Below are 18,231 nucleotides of genomic sequence, written 5' to 3' on the forward strand. Positions count from 1 at the left end.
AGGACTTGGAGGCGGCGCTCCGATGTGTGTGCCATCAGCATCCTTCCTCGTGGGCATCCCACCTTCCATGGATCGAATACGCCCACAACACCCTCGTGTGCTCTGCCACAGGTTTGTCCCTGTTCAACGCTGCCTATGGCTATCAACCCCCTTTGTTCCCTTCCCAGGAGGGCGAGGTTGCCATTCCCTCGGTCCATATCCACCTCCGCCGGGCTCGCAGGATTTGGCGGGACGCCAGGAAGGCCCTGTGCCGCACAAGGGCCCGCAACAGGCGACTCGCGGACAGGCACCGGATCCCAGCACCATCCTACCGACCGGGACAGAAGGTATGGCTCTCCACTTGGGACCTGCAGTTAGCGGGGAGTTCCAAGAAGCTGGGGCCTCGGTTTGTCGGCCCATTTGAAGTCGACTCCGTGATCAACCCGGTGGCAGTTCGGCTCAACCTGCCACCCACACTCAAGGTGCACCCAGTCTTCCACACGTCCTTGCTCAAGCCTGTCTCTGCCAGCCCATTGTGCCCGCCGGCCGCGCCCCCACCGCCTCCCCGGGTCGTCAGCGGGCAGCCTGTCTACACGGTTAGGGCCATACTGAAATCTCGAAAGCGTGGCAGGGGGATGCAGTATCTGGTCGACTGGGAGGGGTACGGTCCTGAGGACTTGTCCGTGACTTCCATTCGTCGCACCCTTCTCTGCCAGGTGGTCCGCCTGGGGGCGTTCGTTAGTGGGGGGGTACTGTCATGATTGGGGTCAGCTGTTTGTTTTCCCTTGCAGTTGCTGGGGAAACAGCTGGAGGGCGGATCCCGCCAAACATACCTGCTGCCCATTAGCTCGTCAGGCCAAGATAAAAGTCTGACAGAAGCAGCAAAGAGTGTCGGGTTATTACTCCGTGATGCTACTCTGTATCCCACACTACTCGCTGTTTTATCCGCCCTCGGGCGTGATTTTGTGTTTCCTTGTTTTTGATTAAAACTAAGTTATCAGCATCACTGCCGTGGCTCTCCTACCTTCCTGCATTTGGGTCCTCCACTCCGTTTCGTGACAGCCAACTTCAACCGTGACAGATCGTGACAGCTATTGGGCCCCGATTGCGGACAGCGTTCTCCTGCTCTGCTTGGTGTAATGAGTGGGCGGCAAGCTGCACGAAGGCTGCTTTCGGAGGGGTGAAGTGGCCGCAGCCTGCATATGGGATGGTGCACCGTGTATACGCACGCCCAGTGACTGTTCAATGACTCTTATGCATTGTTTTGGGATTGAGCATAATGTCCAGTCTATCTTTTGAGAAGACATCTCGAAATCTCCTCCTGCGGCCTTGATGAACTCTTCCTGGGAGCAACACAGTGAAAGCCCAGGCCTGCTTTGAACTTTGCCCTGCACAGCTGCTGACATCTGCTGGCCAGGAATGGATATTGACTCCAGTTGTTGACTCAAAGCTCTCTGGTCATCTGAGATTTGCCCCTCAGGTCGTATTTTGGTCTGATTGTATGCATTGCACTTTGTACTGTGTCAGATTGGGAGATGTGATCTATAGCAACACAGTTTAGGAAATTGAAAATAACATATGTGAATTTGTGATAGGTTATTTGGTAAAATTTAATTTAAACTTAATTACTCTATTTTCCGTTATTTGATGCTTGTTGGATTTGGTCTACTAAATTGTGTCCATTTTCTTTTTAAATCCCAGTTTCTGGATTGAAATCTTGGAAGTGGAACCGACAACAGCGAGTTTGCTGGTTAATTATTTTTTTTTTTCACAGCACTGTGATTTATGAATCCCACAGATGTTACTCTTTTTATTTTATTTTTTTTGCTGTGTTTTTACAAGCCCCACTAATCTGTAGAGGCGGTGGGGTTGATTAGCATTTTGAGAATAATTTTCAGTTTGCTTAAATCTAGGAGTATTGTAATTTTTTTTGCTTTTGATTATAAAACGTTTGTTTTACTCGGTGAGAAGGCAGATATTTGGAAGTTTTGTGTGATTTGTAACCTGAAATGGATTAATGGGATTGTCTTAACTCTATTTTTTTTTCTTCTTCTTTGACCCAAGTCCTCACACTGAGGTGTCTCCAATTACATCTGCTTACACTTATTTACATTGTGTGGACGTAGCTAGGGCTCTGTTTTACATCACAATCTCCTGCCTCAAAGGCTTTTTTGTCTTTTATGACTTCATGTGGGTTTTATGGTGGCTGGCAGGAAATGCCACATGTGGTGCTTGAGGTTTGTTTGACAGGCCCCGATCTGATGATCCTTATTTATGGGCCACATGCTGTGTGTCTGGTGACCTTATCTTTGCGGTTTGAAAAAGATCAGAGTGGATCTTTTGTCAAAAGGAGGATGTGTACACAGGAAAGTTTATGTTTAAGAAATTAACCAATGTAGACGAATTAGTAGATTAAAAACGAAATTAAAAGGTTGTGGGGTATCGGCCTCCACTCCAACTGACTGGGTGATTCTGAATGTGATAATCCACAGTCTGAATGTGATAAGTCCACAGGAGGAAATCAAGCTGTCAGAAACAAAGTAAGTTTGAAGCGGAGACAATAATGAAGCATATCGCCAAATGAAGGTAATTATATTATATATTTTATCTCAGAAACAATTGAAAAAAGTAATGTTTGGAGCCCAGTGTTTGCAAAAGATTATATATGATATGAATATATATGGGCCTCTCCCCAGGGTGTTCACGTTCTGGCCGGAGTGATTTCCCTGGGTTGAGATTCACATTCATGCAAATTTAGAACAGTAAATAACGTGGTAAAAACTTACATACTATTATATGGGTTTTCTAGAAAAATTTGACCAGACGATGAAACCCATTTGAAAAATAAATATTTACAAGCTGTCTGTTGTATTAATGAATGGGCGAATGTCATTCAACTCAATCAAAGGCTGGGCTCTATTTCACTGTAAAAAAAATAGATATTTTCCTGTTCCAACAGCGCAGGACCTACCGATCTTAATCAAATAACATTTACTAATCCCAACTAACAAAAACTATCAGGTGTTTTTTCTCCAAATAAAATTGATGTGGGTTTGTGAGAGACTAAATGAAAATGTTCTGCACCCAAGGTGAACTGGACCCCACAGGGTGACGGAGAGGACATCTTGTGCAGTTCGCTGCACAGAGAGGAGGGGGAGACGACATTCCACATCTGGTCTACAAGCCTGCCGGATCCGTCCCAGGCTCAGCAATCTCACCACCTCCGACTGGGAAAACAACGTCTACTGATCCAGTGTCCAGCTGCCCCTATTGGGAACATCATTCCACAACGATTGAGTCACATTTGCAGGCAATTTACCCTGGGATTCTGCAAAAAGCTGACAACGTAATTTTCTCATTCAACAAAGAAAAACCAGAGATGGCTTCAAAGTGGGAACGCATCTCCATCTGCTGCTGCATCGCGACACTCTTTCTTGAACAACAACATTTCGTGTTAAGCCTCACATACGCTATGCTTATTCCACTGAGAAATCTTTTAATATATCAAATTGTTCTTTAATGCCATATGACTGCTAAACTACCTCCTCTCCTGCTAAAGGGATGTTTTAATGATAACTACTTCCCCCACACAACCATTGCTTAATGTTGCGCTTGCCGTTTGCGATGATGAAGATCCTCGCTGGAATTTTTCTGTGAAATTAATTAATTATTCTGTATGTTGGACTTTGTCAAGTCCAAAAGGAGGATTGAAATGAATTAATTGAATTATAACTGTTTGATTTATAATATTACTATTAAGAAGTGGACAAAATTGCTTTAATTTACTCAGTATGTCTCTGTGGGAGAATTTAAGGTGATGTGGGGGTGTGAAGCGAATGTGTTAATTAGATTCCTTTGTTTAAACTGGGGCCAGCAGGTCTGCTTTGAAAAACAAACTCAATTCTTATCTGATCTCTGCATAACATCACTGTGGTCAGGGGGAAGGGACATCTAGGTTGGCTCTGAAAACAACATCATTGTTTATAACTCACATACGCTATGCTTATGCTTTTTACAAGCTGAGGCAAATCTGTTGTTTCTACACACATACATGTACATACATACACATCTATACACGTATACACGTACGTTTTCCCGGCTTTGTTATTATTGCGCATACGTGGCCCATGTGATAATCTTAAATATAAAATACATAACCCCACAATAAAGGGAATTTACCAAACCTTGTGTCTCTTGTGTCCCGCACACGTCTGTGAAATATATCTTTGTTCTGAGCGGCAGGAGTCAGACTTCCCTGGCGTGAAAGAGGAGGACAACCTGGAGCCTCTCCAGGTTAAAGAAGAGGAGCAGCCACACCCTCCCAACGTAAATAAAGAGGAGGAGTTCACAGAGTTGCCCGGGACTGATGTCCATTTGAAGACTAAAGATAAATGTCTATATGAAAACAACAAAGGGGCGGAGCCTTCAAGCAGCAGCTCAAGACAACTGATAACAACAGAAGATGATGAGGACCACCGTGGAGGATCACAAGCAGACAGCCGGTTAGCTCTAATGTCAGATGCTGCAAACGCGTCACACTCTTCTCACACTGATGACGAGCAGTCTGACGGTGATGTGACATGTAACACGGGCAGCAAACGTTGGGAATGTTCTCTATGTAAAAAATCTTTTCGCAGCAACTCTCATTTGAGAAGACATATGATTAGACACACTGGTGAAAAACCTTTTCCCTGCTCAGTTTGTGGCCGACGTTTCTCTTACAAAACAAGTTTAAAAGTGCACACAAGAACCCACACTGGAGAGAAGCCTTTTGCTTGCTCGGTTTGAGGTCAAAGTTTCTCTGACAGGCGAATTTTAAAAATGCACACAAGAACCCACACTAGAGAGAAGCCTTTTGCCTTGATATGAACTCATTTATGGATTGACTTTTAAAATGGTGCAGAAATCCTGTCTACCGCTGAATGAACGAAGGATCTGTGTACTTGTATGTGTCTTGACTTAACCCTGTTATATGCGTATATTTCTTCTTCATGTACCAGGTCTGCTAAAGACATCAGTGATCATGGCCCTCCATGCCTCTCTGTCATCTGTTTTCCTAATAAATTCGCTAATGGGGTCCTTCTTCCGTGTTGCAAAGTTATTTAAGTTGTCTGTATATTTTTGCTTGCTCGGTTTGTGGTCAATGTTTTGCTCAAAAACCACACTTACAAATGCACACAATAACCCACACTGGAGAGAAGCCTTTTGCTTGCTCGGTTTGTGGTCAATGTTTTGCTCAAAAAACACACTTAAAAATGCACACAAGAACCCACACTGGAGAAAAGCCTTTTGCTTGCTCGGTTTGTGGTCAAAAGTTTGCTCGCAAGGGAAACTTAAGCCAACACACAAGGACACACACTGGAGAGCAGCCTTCTGCTTGCTCGGTTTGTGGTCAATGTTTTACTCAAAAACCACACTTAAAAATGCACACAAGAACCCACACTGGAGAAAAGCCTTTTGCTTGCTCGGTTTGTGGTCAATGTTTTACTCAAAAACCACACTTAAAAATGCACACAATAACCCACACTGCAGAGAAGCCTTTTGGCTGCTCCGTTTGTAGTCAAATATATTCAAGTAATGCCAACGCTAAGAAGCACAGGTGTGCTGGTGAGAATAGCCGTGATTAATGAAGCTTGATATGAACTAATTTATGGATTGACTTTTAAAATGGTGCAGAAATCCTGTCTACCGCTGAATGAACGAAGGATCTGTGTACTTGTATGCGTCTTGACTTAACCCTGTTATATGCGTATATTTCTTCTTCATGTACCAGGTCTGCTACAGACATCAGTGATCATGGCCCTCCATGCCTCTCTGTCATCCGTTTTCCTAATAAATTCGCTAATGGGGTTCTTCTTCCGTGTTGCAAAGTTATTTAAGTTGTCTGTATATTTTGCCCCCTTCTGTTTTTTTACTCCACATATCTTGCCACGTTTAATTTGTCTTGCCATGATATTCTTTGCAGAAATATACCTATAGTAGGCTGCAATTACTTTGTATAAGGGCAAACAATTCTTTAAATGATTCACACAGCAAACAAGAAGATTTCTTCACGGCAGCCACTAAACTCTGACAGAGCCAGACTAGATGCCGGCCACTTCGAAATAGCACTTTGCCCGATTAAACCTTTTAAAAAATAGATACAAGTTATAATTTGCTAAAAATAGTAAAGAAGTAAAAGGCCAATTAAATACATCTAGTCAGGGGGCTCAACAGTGATACAGAGCTCCTGATTGGGCACTCCTACCGCTGTACAAGTACTATACGTGTTTCTTATTCGTCCAAATGCAGATTTAATATGTCTCTTTTGTTCTCCTGGTAAATATATCGTTCAGCGTAATATTATGTTTATTATTACATTATGGTTTTTCACGGCCATGAGATTTGTCCAGCTGGAGTTGCCGTATGTTCCACGTGACGACGATACTCCGTTCCAGCTCGCTTTGGCGTTGACACGCAAGCTTTTGCGCTTCGCTATATGATCCTTCTTGAGTTCGGACTGAATGGACTTAAATATCGACACTGTGCGTGCGTCGCTACTTTAGAGGAGTCTAAAATAATTACTACATTTCGTGTCTGCTTACATTCGTATCAGACAGTGCTCGTCGACATCTCTCGGCCCTGTTTAGCTTAGCTTTGCTTAGCTTGCTAGCCACCACAAAAAAAGGAGACGCGTTTTGTTAGCGACTAATTGGCTCAGCAGACGCCAAGTGTGAGCATAGAGTGTCGCCGATATCGTGAATATGTGTGCTGCAACGAACGTGACGTGCGAAAAAGAGCTTTGTGGAGCACAGGAGGAGAACGAGCGACAACGTCAGCTGCTGGACGCTGTGCGCAAGCAGCCTCGTGTTGTGTTGAACAGAGCAGGTTTGTCGCTTGCTTATTCATCACTTTTCAACATTATGTATTTATTTATTTTGAGAGGAATCTTCATCCGGCCACTGTGTTACCTTGCGTTTACAGTTTTTGTCTGTCGCTTTGGTACATTACTCTGATCTTAATTGAGTTTCTCAGAACTGCTTTTTCAATTTTCACATCGTTGTGTCTGTCACTTGTACACAGCACTAAGCGATTGCTCCTTTTTTTTAACAACTTAGCTGAGGCAAATCAGTTGTTTTTACACACATACATACATACACACTTCCACACACGTACGTGTTCCCGGCTTTGTTATTATTGCGCTCACTTGGCCCATGTGATAATCTTAACTCTTTGACTGCCAGACGTTTTCAGAAAAGGGATGCTGTGAGTGCCAGCCGATTTAAGCATTTTGACTGATCTTTCAAGGCCCACAGAATTTTTATTTTTTACAAGCTGAGGCAAATCTGTTGTTTCTACACACATACATGTACATACATACACATATACACACATACATTTTCCCGGCTTTGTTATTATTGCGCACACGTGGCCCATGTGATAATCTTAAATATAAAATACATAACCCCACAATAAAGGGAATTTACCAAACCTTGTGTCTCTTGTGTCCCGCAGACATCTGTGAAATATATCTTTGTTCTGAGCGGGAGGAGTCAGACTTCCCTGGCGTGAAAGAGGAGGAGAACCTGGAGGTTCTCCAGGTTAAAGAAGAGGAGCAGCCACACCCTCCCAACATAAATAAAGAGGAGCAGCTGCCGCTATACATTAAAGAGGAGGAGGAGTTCACAGAGTTGCCCGGGACTGATGTCCATTTGAAGACTAAAGATGAATGTCTATATGAAAACAACAAAGGGGCGGAGCCTTCAAGCAGCAGCTCAAGACAACTGATAACAACAGAAGATGATGAGGACCACCGTGGAGGATCACAAGCAGACAGCCGGTTAGCTTTAATGTCAGATGCTGAAGACGCGTCACACTCTTCTCACACTGATGATGAGCAGTCTGACGGTGACGTGACATGTAACACTGGCAGCAAACGTTGGGAATGTTCTCTATGTAAAAAATCTTTTGGCAGCAACTTTAATTTGAGAAGACATATGATTAGCCACACTGGTGAAAAACCTTTTCCCTGCTCAGTTTGTGGCCGACGTTTCGCTTACAAAACAAGCTTAAAAGTGCACACAAGAACCCACACTGGAGAGAAGCCTTTTGCTTGCTCGGTTTGTGGTCAATGTTTTACTCAAAAAGGAATCTTAAAAAGGCACACAAGAACCCACACTGGAGAGAAGCCTTTTGCTTGCTCGGTTTGTGGTCAATGTTTTAATTGCAAAGAACTCTTAAAAAGGCACACAAGAACCCACACTGGAGAGAAGCCTTTTGCTTGCTCGGTTTGTGGTCAAATGTTTGCTCACAAGGGAAACTTAAGCAAACACACAAGGACACACACTGGAGAGAAGCCTTTTGCTTGCTCGGTTTGTGGTCAAAAGTTTGCTCGCAAGGTAAACTTAAGCCAACACACAAGGACACACACTGGAGAGAAGCCTTTTGCTTGCTCGGTTTGTGGTCAAAAGTTTGCTCGCAAGGTAAAATTAAGCCAACACACAAGGACACACACTGGAGAGAAGCCTTTTGCCTGCTCCGTTTGTGGTCAATGTTTTAATCGCAAAGAAAACTTAAAAATGCACACAAGAACCCACACTGGAGAGAAGCCTTTTGCCTGTTCCGTTTGTGGTCAATGTTTTAATCAAAAAGAACCCTTAAAAAGACACACAAGAACCCACACTGGAGAGAAGCCTTTTGCTTGCTCGGTTTGTGGTCAAAAATTTGCTCACAAGGGAAACTTAAGCCAACACACAAGGACACACACTGGAGAGAAGCCTTTTGCCTGCTCCGTTTGTGGTCAATGTTTTAATCAAAAAGAACCCTTAAAAAGGCACACAAGAACCCACACTGGAGAGAAGCCTTTTGCTTGCTTGGTTTGTGGTCAAATGTTTGCTCACAAGGGAAACTTAAGCCAACACACAAGGACACACACTGGAGAGAAGCCTTTTGCTTGCTCGGTTTGTGGTCACAAGTTTGCTCACAAGGGAGACTTAAGCCGACACTCAAGGACACACACTGGAGAGAAGCCTTTTGCTTGCTCGGTTTGTGGTCACAAGTTTGCTCACAAGGGAAACTTAAGCAAACACACAAGGACACACACTGGAGAGAAACCTTTTGCTTGCTCGGTTTGTGGTCACAAGTTTGCTCACAAGGGAAACTTAAGCAAACACACAAGGACACATACCGGAGAGAAGACTTTTGCTTGCTCGGTTTGTGGTCAATGTTTTAATCAAAAAGAACTCTTAAAAAGGCACACAAGAACCCACACTGGAGAGAAGCCTTTTGCTTGCTCGGTTTGAGGTCAAAGTTTCTCTGACAGGCGATTTTTAAAATGCACACAAGAACCCACACTAGAGAGAAGCCTTTTGCCTGCTCCGTTTTGTGGTCAAATATATTCACGTAATGCCAACGCTAAGAGGCACAGGTGTGCTGGTGAGAATAGCCGTGATTAATGAAGCTTGATATGAACTCATTTATGGATTGACTTTTAAAATGGTGCAGAAATCCTGTCTACCGCTGAATGAACGAAGGATCTGTGTACTTGTATGCGTCTTGACTTAACCCTGTTATATGCGTATATTTCTTCTTCATGTACCAGGTCTGCTACAGACATCCGTGATCATGGCCCTCCATGCCTCTCTGTTATCCGTTTTCCTAATAAATTCGCTAATGGGGTCCTTCTTCCGTGTTGCAAAGTTATTTAAGTTGTCTGTATATTTTGTCGCCCTCTGTTTTTTTACTCCACATATCTTGCCACGTTTAATTTGTCTTGCCATGATATTCTTTGCAGAAATATACCTATAGTAGGCTGCAATTACTTTGTATAAGGGCAAACAATTCATTAAATGATTCACACAGCAAACAAGAAGATTTCTTCACGGCAGCCACTAAACTCTGACAGAGCCAGACTAGATGCCGGCCACTTCGAAATAGCACTTTGACCGATTAAACCTTTTAAAAAATAGATACAAGTTATAATTTGCTAAAAATAGTAAAGAAGTAAAAGGCCAATTAAATACATCTAGTCAGGGGGCTCAACAGTGATACAGAGCTCCTGATTGGACACTCCTACCGCTGTACAAGTACTATACGTATTTCTTATTCGTCCAAATGCAGATTTAATATGTCTCTTTTGTTCTCCTGGTAAATATATCGTTCAGCGTGATATTTTTGTTTATTATTACATCATGGTTTTCCCCGGCCATGAGATTTGTCCAGCTGGAGTTGCCGTATGTTCCACGTGACGATGATACTCCGTTCCAGCCAGCTTTGGCGTAGACACTGTTAGATTATTAACATTGTTTTTCTGTTTCAATTTATATTTTAATTGTTTTTGATATTAGTTAGAGATGTGTAATAATGAGATAACAGTTCATTCACATGTTAGTCAATCTATAGTCTTTGTTCTTTTCCCTCGGGAAGTAAGGTTAAATGAGGGGTGTCTGTAAATACAAACCAATTGGCCGTCTGCGTGAATCCCTGGTGCCAGGAGGCGCAGAGGGCCAAATGTTTACCCACATCTGTTGTGGACTAAAATAACTGAATGTAAGATAATCAAATTGTATTTCACTCTGCTGACAGGACAAGATGAAAGGGGGGCACAATCTCTTGCCTCAAAGGCTTTTGTGTTTTTGGACTTTGTGTGGGGTTTTATGGTGGCTGGCAGGAAATGCCACATGTGGTGCTCGAGGTCTGTTTGAGCAAAAGGTACTTCTTTGTCGAAAGGGGGGGGAAACTGTTTTTGTATAAATAAGGGAGTGTGATTTGAGAGGGACACTTCTGGACCAGATGCTGTTTGAGCGGGGTTCTTTGTGTCTTTCAGAATTCTGAAATAAAGCCGGCAAACTTGTTCACAGATTTCAACTTTGAGTTTCATTTGAACACGCAGGAAATCAAAGAAACGATTTCCAACAATTGGTGACCCCTGACGCTGAATTCTTGAAGGAATGGTGACGTTCTAGATGTTTGCGAGCTGCAGCGTTCACGGACGGGCGGAACTTCTAGGCGCCTAAATAATTAAGTACGGTAAGTGGAGACTTTTATCCACGTAGGGAAGTTCTGTCTGTTTGGGACCGCTGCAGCTGGTTTTCGTCTTCTAAATTGTCTAAAATTTTACATGAGGTCTGTATGAACAAGTTGTAGTTTAATGTCGTTCTATTAATTCCTACGACATTGAACTGTACACGTACGTGGGGTGAAGCATTTTGTGACGAAAGTGCTGGCCTGAAATGTTTTGCGCAGTTTGATACAGGAAGAAGCAGCGGCTTATTAATTTGTTTTGTTTTATTACGTCCCGCTGTCAAGGATTCGATAGACCATAATAGTTGTTTTTATGAATATTGAGAGGATTGCGGGATGACGTGGAAGATTTGTTTTTTCTTTCGCTAAGAATTCTAGAGATTATGGTAGCGCGCCTGCCTTGGCAGTTTTGTTGGTGAGGACCGCTTTTTTGGGTAATTCATGATGCCTATACATTAGCGTCCGTTTTTACACGTGATAAGTTATTTTAAAATTGCGCGCCCTGTTGAAATTGAACAGTTTTGGGAGATCAGGTCGATTGCAGTGGGGATTGGATTTGTACCGCTGTATTTGCGATCGGGAGATCACGTGATTTGTTATTTATGTATGTTCACGACATCTGTGATGTGTGTATGTCTTTGTGGGCGCCTGTAAAATTGTATAACGTTGTCGAATAAATTTAACCCGTTGATCTATCATACTACAAGTGAGACGTCACTGCATTAATAAATATTAATACTACTTGTGTAGGATATAAACTGAAGTGGTGAATAAACTACAAATGGAGGGCGATTTCGACCGTGACACCGAATGGTTTGACCTTAATGTACTTCCGGTTCATAGTGGGAACTTATTTTTGGATGCACAAGTTAAGAATGCTTCCGGGGTTGCAGTCGTAGCCATGCCGGAAAAACATCCGCGAAAAATGAAAACATTGTTAATGGATTGGATGACGGCTGCCTGTGACAAGGGGTGGTTCCCACCGTTGACTTCCGCGGTTTGTTTAGTAGCTCTGATGAAAGCGGTGGAATTGGCATGCGTGAACAAACGGCTTTCGCTGGAAAAAAATGGTACGACAGACTTTTGTATTTTCCTTGAAGGGTAGGAGAGTAAGACGAAATTGTAGAAATGTGGATCAGATGATGAAGAATGCTAGAATGTTGGCAATGGGCAGTTCGGTTAGGATCGCTTGAGGGGCGTTGGTAGATGATGAAGAATGCTAGAATGTTGGCAATGGGCAGTTCGGTTAGGATCGCTCGAGGGGCGTTGGTAGAAGCGGGTGATAATGATGTGGCTGATTTTGATGCTAAAATTATTTCTCCTCCGGCATATGCTGAACCGCACGTGGGTGATTTGTTTGAAGCTATTAACCCGTTTACTGAATTTCCGTATAAAACTGCGGTTTGAATGCTGCATGATTTGCAGATAGCGAATTGATGGAACAAAACCGTTTATTGTTTTAAAATGAATGAAGAGGGTGTGCGTATGTACTTGGAAATTGGTAGACTTGTTAAGTAATCGTGTGTGACCTAGTTACCAAAGGTGGGGGCTACCCTGGTGGGTTGTGATTGTGAGTGAGAAATGGGGTATGGAGATTTTGTTTGTTTTTCTTCCATATCCTTAACTGTAAGTTGGTTTTGAGTAAGATGAGACTGATGTGATAATGGCGTTTGTTTTTCGAATAGGAATGTGGTAAAATAGGTTTTGCGATGTGATAATGCTAAGACTTTTTTCCGCTCCCCCTCTGTCTCGGAAAAACGGGTGGGGGGGGGGGGGGGCTGTGTGTGTGAGTTGGGGGTTAGTCATGTGTCCTCGTGATGTGAGTTTTTCTCTTTTCTAGGTAAGAGAAGAATGATAAAACATAAAATAAGTAACAGTTTTTGAAGGATATTGCTGAGTTCTTGTAGAAGGATATTAGATTAGTGTTTTTATTTAGTGACTGTATTGACAGTCTTTTACACTATACTACTCAGACAATTAACTTGTTACCTTTCTCTTTTCGAGGCAAATGAATCAAGAATAATGGAAATATAATGGTATTTTGTATTGAGCTATATTGAGTTAACATAATTATACCTACATCTGTACAGCTGTGGCTAGATTTAAGATAGTTGAATAAGAAGTTATAAATGTTTTTGAAGTCGGCATGATAATAATGATTTTAATTTTTTTTTTTTTTTTTTTTTTTTTTCTCTGAGTGTGTCATTTCAGAAACTGATGCTTAAGTCCCAAAGCAGATGGGGGTTTGATGACTATCTGCGAACGGGATGCGCCCAGCTCTGCTGATACGTTGTATTTGCAAGTATTTCTAGTGGCTATTTTGAAGGGCATTCCCGAAAAACAAGTTATGGTATAGTTGAAACATTTTTGAGAAAGCAGGAAGTGAACTATCTTGCTATGATCCCACCATCCTCAGTCTGGCATTTTAAGTGCATTGGATCAGAAGAGAGCATTCATTTGACTGGGTGAGCGCCTGGGAGGGCCGAAATGTGTCATCGGGTCCATGATTGCAGACAGCAACCTCCAGCGTCTGGGTGGACGTGGCAGAGATCAAAGAGCTTCACGCCGCAACAAAGTCATTCCTCTGTGACCAACAAACATGGTGCTCAAATTCCTCAATGCCCAATGACTGTGTGCACGCCTCATTCCAGTGACTTCTCCCTTATGGCTGTTTTGCATCCAGTGGAAATCTAAATGCCTGCTTTGAACATTACCTGACAACCGCCGCCCTGACATCTGCTGGCCAGGACTGAACATTGACTACTTAAAGCTGGTGGTCCAACTGGGATGCGACCCTTCAATCATTGATATGCTACACGGGTTGTATGCAAGGCATTTTTAATGTGTTGGATGGGGTAATGTGATCTATAGCAAGGTATTTCAGAAAATTGAAAACGACATGTGAATTTGAAATGAGGGATTGGGAAAATTAATTTCAATCTTAGTTCCTCTATTTTATTATTGAGAAGGGCCTACTAAATTTTTGCCTATTTTCTTGGGAGAATCAGTTTCTGAATTGGTACAATGGGAATTTAACTGATACGATGCGATATACTTTTGTTTTCCCCGTGGGGAACTTTTTCCTGGACTTCGTCCAGCTGCAGCTACAGTATAGAAAGAATAATAGAATAAAAAGAGCAGCAATGAGTAGAAGCCTTCCCAGAAGTCTTCACAGAAGCATATATTATGAATATATATTATCAAAGTATGTGTTCTATATACATAATTTTGAACTATACATCTTATCGTACTGAGTTAATGTTATTTGACAAATAACAGCGAGTTTGATGGCTAATTTTCGAAAAAAAAAAAAAATTCTCACAGCACTGTGATTTATGAATCCCAGAGATATTTTTTGTGCTGTGTTTTTTACGAGCCCCACTACTCTGTAGAAGAGGTGAGGTTGATTAGCTGTTTGAGATTTTTTTTTAGTTTGCTTACATCTAGGAGTATTGTTTTTAATTTTTGCTTCTGATTATGAACCTTTGTTTTACTCGTTGAGAGGGTAGATATTTGTTGGTTTTGTGGAATTCGTATCCTGAATTAGATTAATGTGGTTACCTCTATTCTTTCATGTCCCCGAAGTCCTCATATACTAGTGTCTTAGATTGTATCTGCTTGTGCTCATTTTTATTGCAGTGTCCTGCAGGTCTCTCGTTTACCTCACAGCCTGATTTAGAGGGTTGTGTTATTTACTACGTCTTGCGGAAAGCTATGGTCTGGTATTCCTTATTTATGAGCTACAAGGTCTGTTTTATCCTCCCTTTATCTTGACGTGTTTGACAAGATCAGTGGATCTTTGTCAAAATGAGGGTGTTTATAGGACAATTTATGTTTAAGAAATTAACCAATGTAGACGAATTAGTAGATTAAAATATGAAAAGGTTTTGAAGTGATAATCCATAGTCTGATTATGAAGAAATCTACCAGAGGAAATCGAGCGGAAACAAAGTAAGTTTGAAGCAAGCGAAGACAATAATGCATATCGCCAAATGAAGGTAATTATATTAGATTATATCTTTTATCTCAGAAACAATTGAAAAATTTAATGTTTGGAGCCCAGTGTTTGCAAGAGATTATATGATATGCTAGTAAAATGATTCCTTTCAGGATGGTGAAAGGCACAGTCATGCAAATTTAGAACAGTAAATGTCGTGGTAAAAAATTACCTACTATTATATGAAATCTATTTAAAAAATAAATATTTACAAGCTCTGTCTGTTGTATTAATGAATGAGCGAATGCCATTCAACTCAATCAAAGGCTGGGCTGTATTTCAATGTCACAAAAATAGATCTTTTCCTGTTCCAACAGCACAGAACCTATGGATCTTAATCAAATAACATTTACTAATCCCAACTAACAAAAACTATCAGGGTTTTTTTCTCCTTTATGTGAGTTTATGAGAAGACTAAATGAACATGTTTCGCTCTCAGGTTGATGACGGGAAGGAGAAGGAGACAACATTCCACAACTGGTCTACAAGGCTGCCGGAAACGTCCCAGGCTCAGCTATATCATCAACTGATGATCATCAATCTTATCACCTCTGACGGGGAGCCACGTCAGCTGATGACCCAGTGTCCGGTTCTGGAGCGGCCGTTTGAAGGACATCAGTCAACCAAAATCAAATCAAGTGCCTTTTCTTGGGCAATCATTCCACGAAGAGTCACATTTTCGGGCAGAATAATCCCGGTGACAGATCGAAGAATTTGAGAAGTCTACCCCAGATTCTAAAAGAAGAGAAAAACTACCGTGACACTCTTTTCATTTAACAAAGAACTTCATCACAAGATAGCTTCGAGGAGAGAAAACATCTCCAACCGCTGTTACATTAGGACACATCTTCCCATGATGACATTGATGCTGATTTGGTATTTCTGTGACCTCCTTGCTCCAACTTTGAATGTAACTACAACACATCGTATTGAGCGAGGTATTGATCCTCCCCACATTCCCTGGATCATATCCTGGACTTATAATAACTCAATTACTGTGATAGTGGCTCCAAACACAAACACCTCTGTTAAAATTCCAATTAAGTCTTTGAAACGATTCAGAGGAGGAAAGCAGACTAAAGGGAAAGACTGGGTAAAATACTGGTGGTATTTGACAGGACATGTTTTACAGCTAGACTGGAGTACTTTTATAACTGCCCAGGACGGAAGTTACTGGCCACCGGGAACTAGTGAGGAGGCTATTTTCTTTAGCAAAAGGGTAACACTGAGAAAACTGGGAGGTCTACTCAAATTGACTTTTGCTCTTCCTGAAGGAAATTTACGGCCACATAATGCAACGCTATATAACGCCTCTTGTTATGGGCTCTTACTATGGGCTTTATTCGCCGGACCTGATCCATATTTTCCCATTTTAGTATGTGTAAATAAGACTATGAGTAAGTTAGAACAGCCAAAAATGAATAAATATACAATGGAGTCCGGGGTGGAGGCGTTTAGTGTACCGACTGATGAGTTAATTGAGAGGTTTCGTGTTATGACAGGATTTTTCCGGCAGCAGTAACAATTGGCTATTATTGGCGAACGAAGCGGCTCGTGCCTCTGAAAAAACTGTGTGGTATGTGTAGGTCCACGTCCTTTACTGAGGGTAATTCCGGCTAAAATAGATGATAACTGTGTAATGGAACTAATGAATAAGACTATCCCCGATGTCAAATGCTCTCAATGGAATAAGGTGTATCCCCTCGTCAATTGGCAGACAACTAAACCAATATTTTCAAACACAGTTGCAAATGGTAATTTTTCATGTATAAAAATGACAGGTACTGGAGAACAATTGGGAAAACTAAATCAAATCACCCAGTGCGTGTCTACAATTGATGTGGGACAGAAGTTTCAACCAAGATCCAGAGCGGATATATACTGGTGGTGTGGCGACAACAGAATATTTGATAAGTTGCCTTCGAATACAAGAGGATATTGTGCTTGTTTTTGTGTACCCTGTATTTGTTCTCTTTGTCAAAGACTTATTATCACTGATATTGAAAAACAGGATGTACAAAATAAGTCGTCTTATATGATGGTGGCTTCTGCTAATCCATGCATGTCTCCTGTTGCTTCAAATGAGGGGGATGAAGATCCGGCTGGTAAAAAAAAAAAACAATGTCAAAAGGTGTTGAGTTCAAATGAGGGAATGTTAGATTATTAACATTGTTTTTCTGTTTCAATTTATATTTTAATTGTTTTTGATATTAGTTAGAGATGTGTAATAATGAGATAACAGTTCATTCACATGTTAGTCAATCTATAGTCTTTGTTCTTTTCCCTCGGGAAGTAAGGTTAAATGAGGGGTGTCTGTAAATAAAAACCAAATGGCCGTCTGCGTGAATCCCTGGTGCTAGGAGGCGCCGGGGGCCAATTGTTTACCCACATCTGTTGTGGACTAAAATAACTGAATGTAAGATAATCAAATTGTATTTCACTCTGCTGACAGGACAAGATGAAAGGGGGGCACAATCTCTTGCCTCAAAGGTTTTTGTGTTTTTAGGACTTTGTGTGGGGTTTTATGGTGGCTGGCAGGAAATTCCACATGTGGTGCTCGAGGTCTGTTTGAGCAAAAGGTACTTCTTTGTCGAAAGGGGGGGGGGGGGCTGTTTTTGTATAAATAAGGGAGTGTGATTTGAGAGGGACACTTCTGGACCAGATGCTGTTTGAGCGGGCTTCTTTGTGTCTTTCAGAATTCTGAAATAAAGCCGGCAAACTTGTTCACAGATTTCAACTTTGAGTTTTATTTGAACACGCAGGAAATCAAAGAAACGATTTCCAACAACACGCACGCTTTCGCGCTACGCTATATGATCCTTCTTGATTTCAGACTGAATGGACTTAAACATCTACACTGTATGTGCGTCGCTACTTTAGAGAAGTCTAAAATAATTACAACATTTCGTGTCTGCTTACATTCGTATCAGACAGTGCTCGTCGACATCTCTCGGCCCTGTTTAACTTAGCTTTGCTTAGCTTGCTAGTGAAGTGAATTAATTTAATTATAACTGTTTGATTTATAATATTACTATTTAGAAGTTGACATAACTGCTTTAATTTACTCAGTATGTCTCTGTGTGAGAATTCAAGGTTATGTGGGGGGTTGAAGCGAATGTGTTAAATAGATTCCTTTGTTTTTATAAACCGGTTGAGCAAGAGGGGGTCTAGTGACACCACTTCTGGCTCTGAAAACAACGTAAATCTTTATCTTGTGAGAAGAGGGGGAAGTTTGGTGACGCATATTGATGTAT

The 18,231-nt window shown here is 41.7% G+C and overlaps 2 protein-coding genes across 3 annotated transcripts; both read left to right on the forward strand.

Moving 5' to 3' along the window:
• Positions 1–4,095: 4,095 nt before the first annotated feature.
• Positions 4,096–5,606, forward strand: LOC147179375 (uncharacterized; the record flags this gene model as incomplete). Its single annotated transcript, XM_086067017.1, has 2 exons — positions 4,096–4,696; positions 5,131–5,606. Coding segments are annotated over 2 exons (1,077 nt in total), but the record flags the coding sequence as incomplete, so codon positions are not given.
• A 723-nt stretch (positions 5,607–6,329) lies between these two features.
• LOC147179376 (uncharacterized) lies at positions 6,330–17,530 on the forward strand. Of its 2 annotated transcripts, XM_086067754.1 has the most exons (3): positions 6,330–6,846; positions 7,474–7,798; positions 15,417–17,530. In XM_086067754.1, exons 1-3 carry the CDS (start codon positions 6,723–6,725, stop codon positions 15,505–15,507), a joined length of 540 nt encoding a protein of 179 aa, XP_085923880.1. In that variant the 5' UTR covers positions 6,330–6,722; the 3' UTR covers positions 15,508–17,530. The 2 variants fall into 2 exon arrangements, with proteins under 2 accessions (XP_085923880.1, XP_085923879.1); XM_086067753.1 differs by lacking the exon at positions 15,417–17,530 and having other exon boundaries at positions 6,334–6,846; positions 7,474–9,638.
• The last annotated feature ends 701 nt before the right edge of the window (positions 17,531–18,231 follow it).

The sequence above is a fragment of the Leptonotus elevatus genome, chromosome 2 (genome assembly GCF_054856555.1).
Source record: "Leptonotus elevatus isolate MCC_2025b chromosome 2, RoL_Lele_1.0, whole genome shotgun sequence".
In the NCBI taxonomy this organism is placed as follows: Eukaryota; Metazoa; Chordata; class Actinopteri; order Syngnathiformes; family Syngnathidae; genus Leptonotus; species Leptonotus elevatus.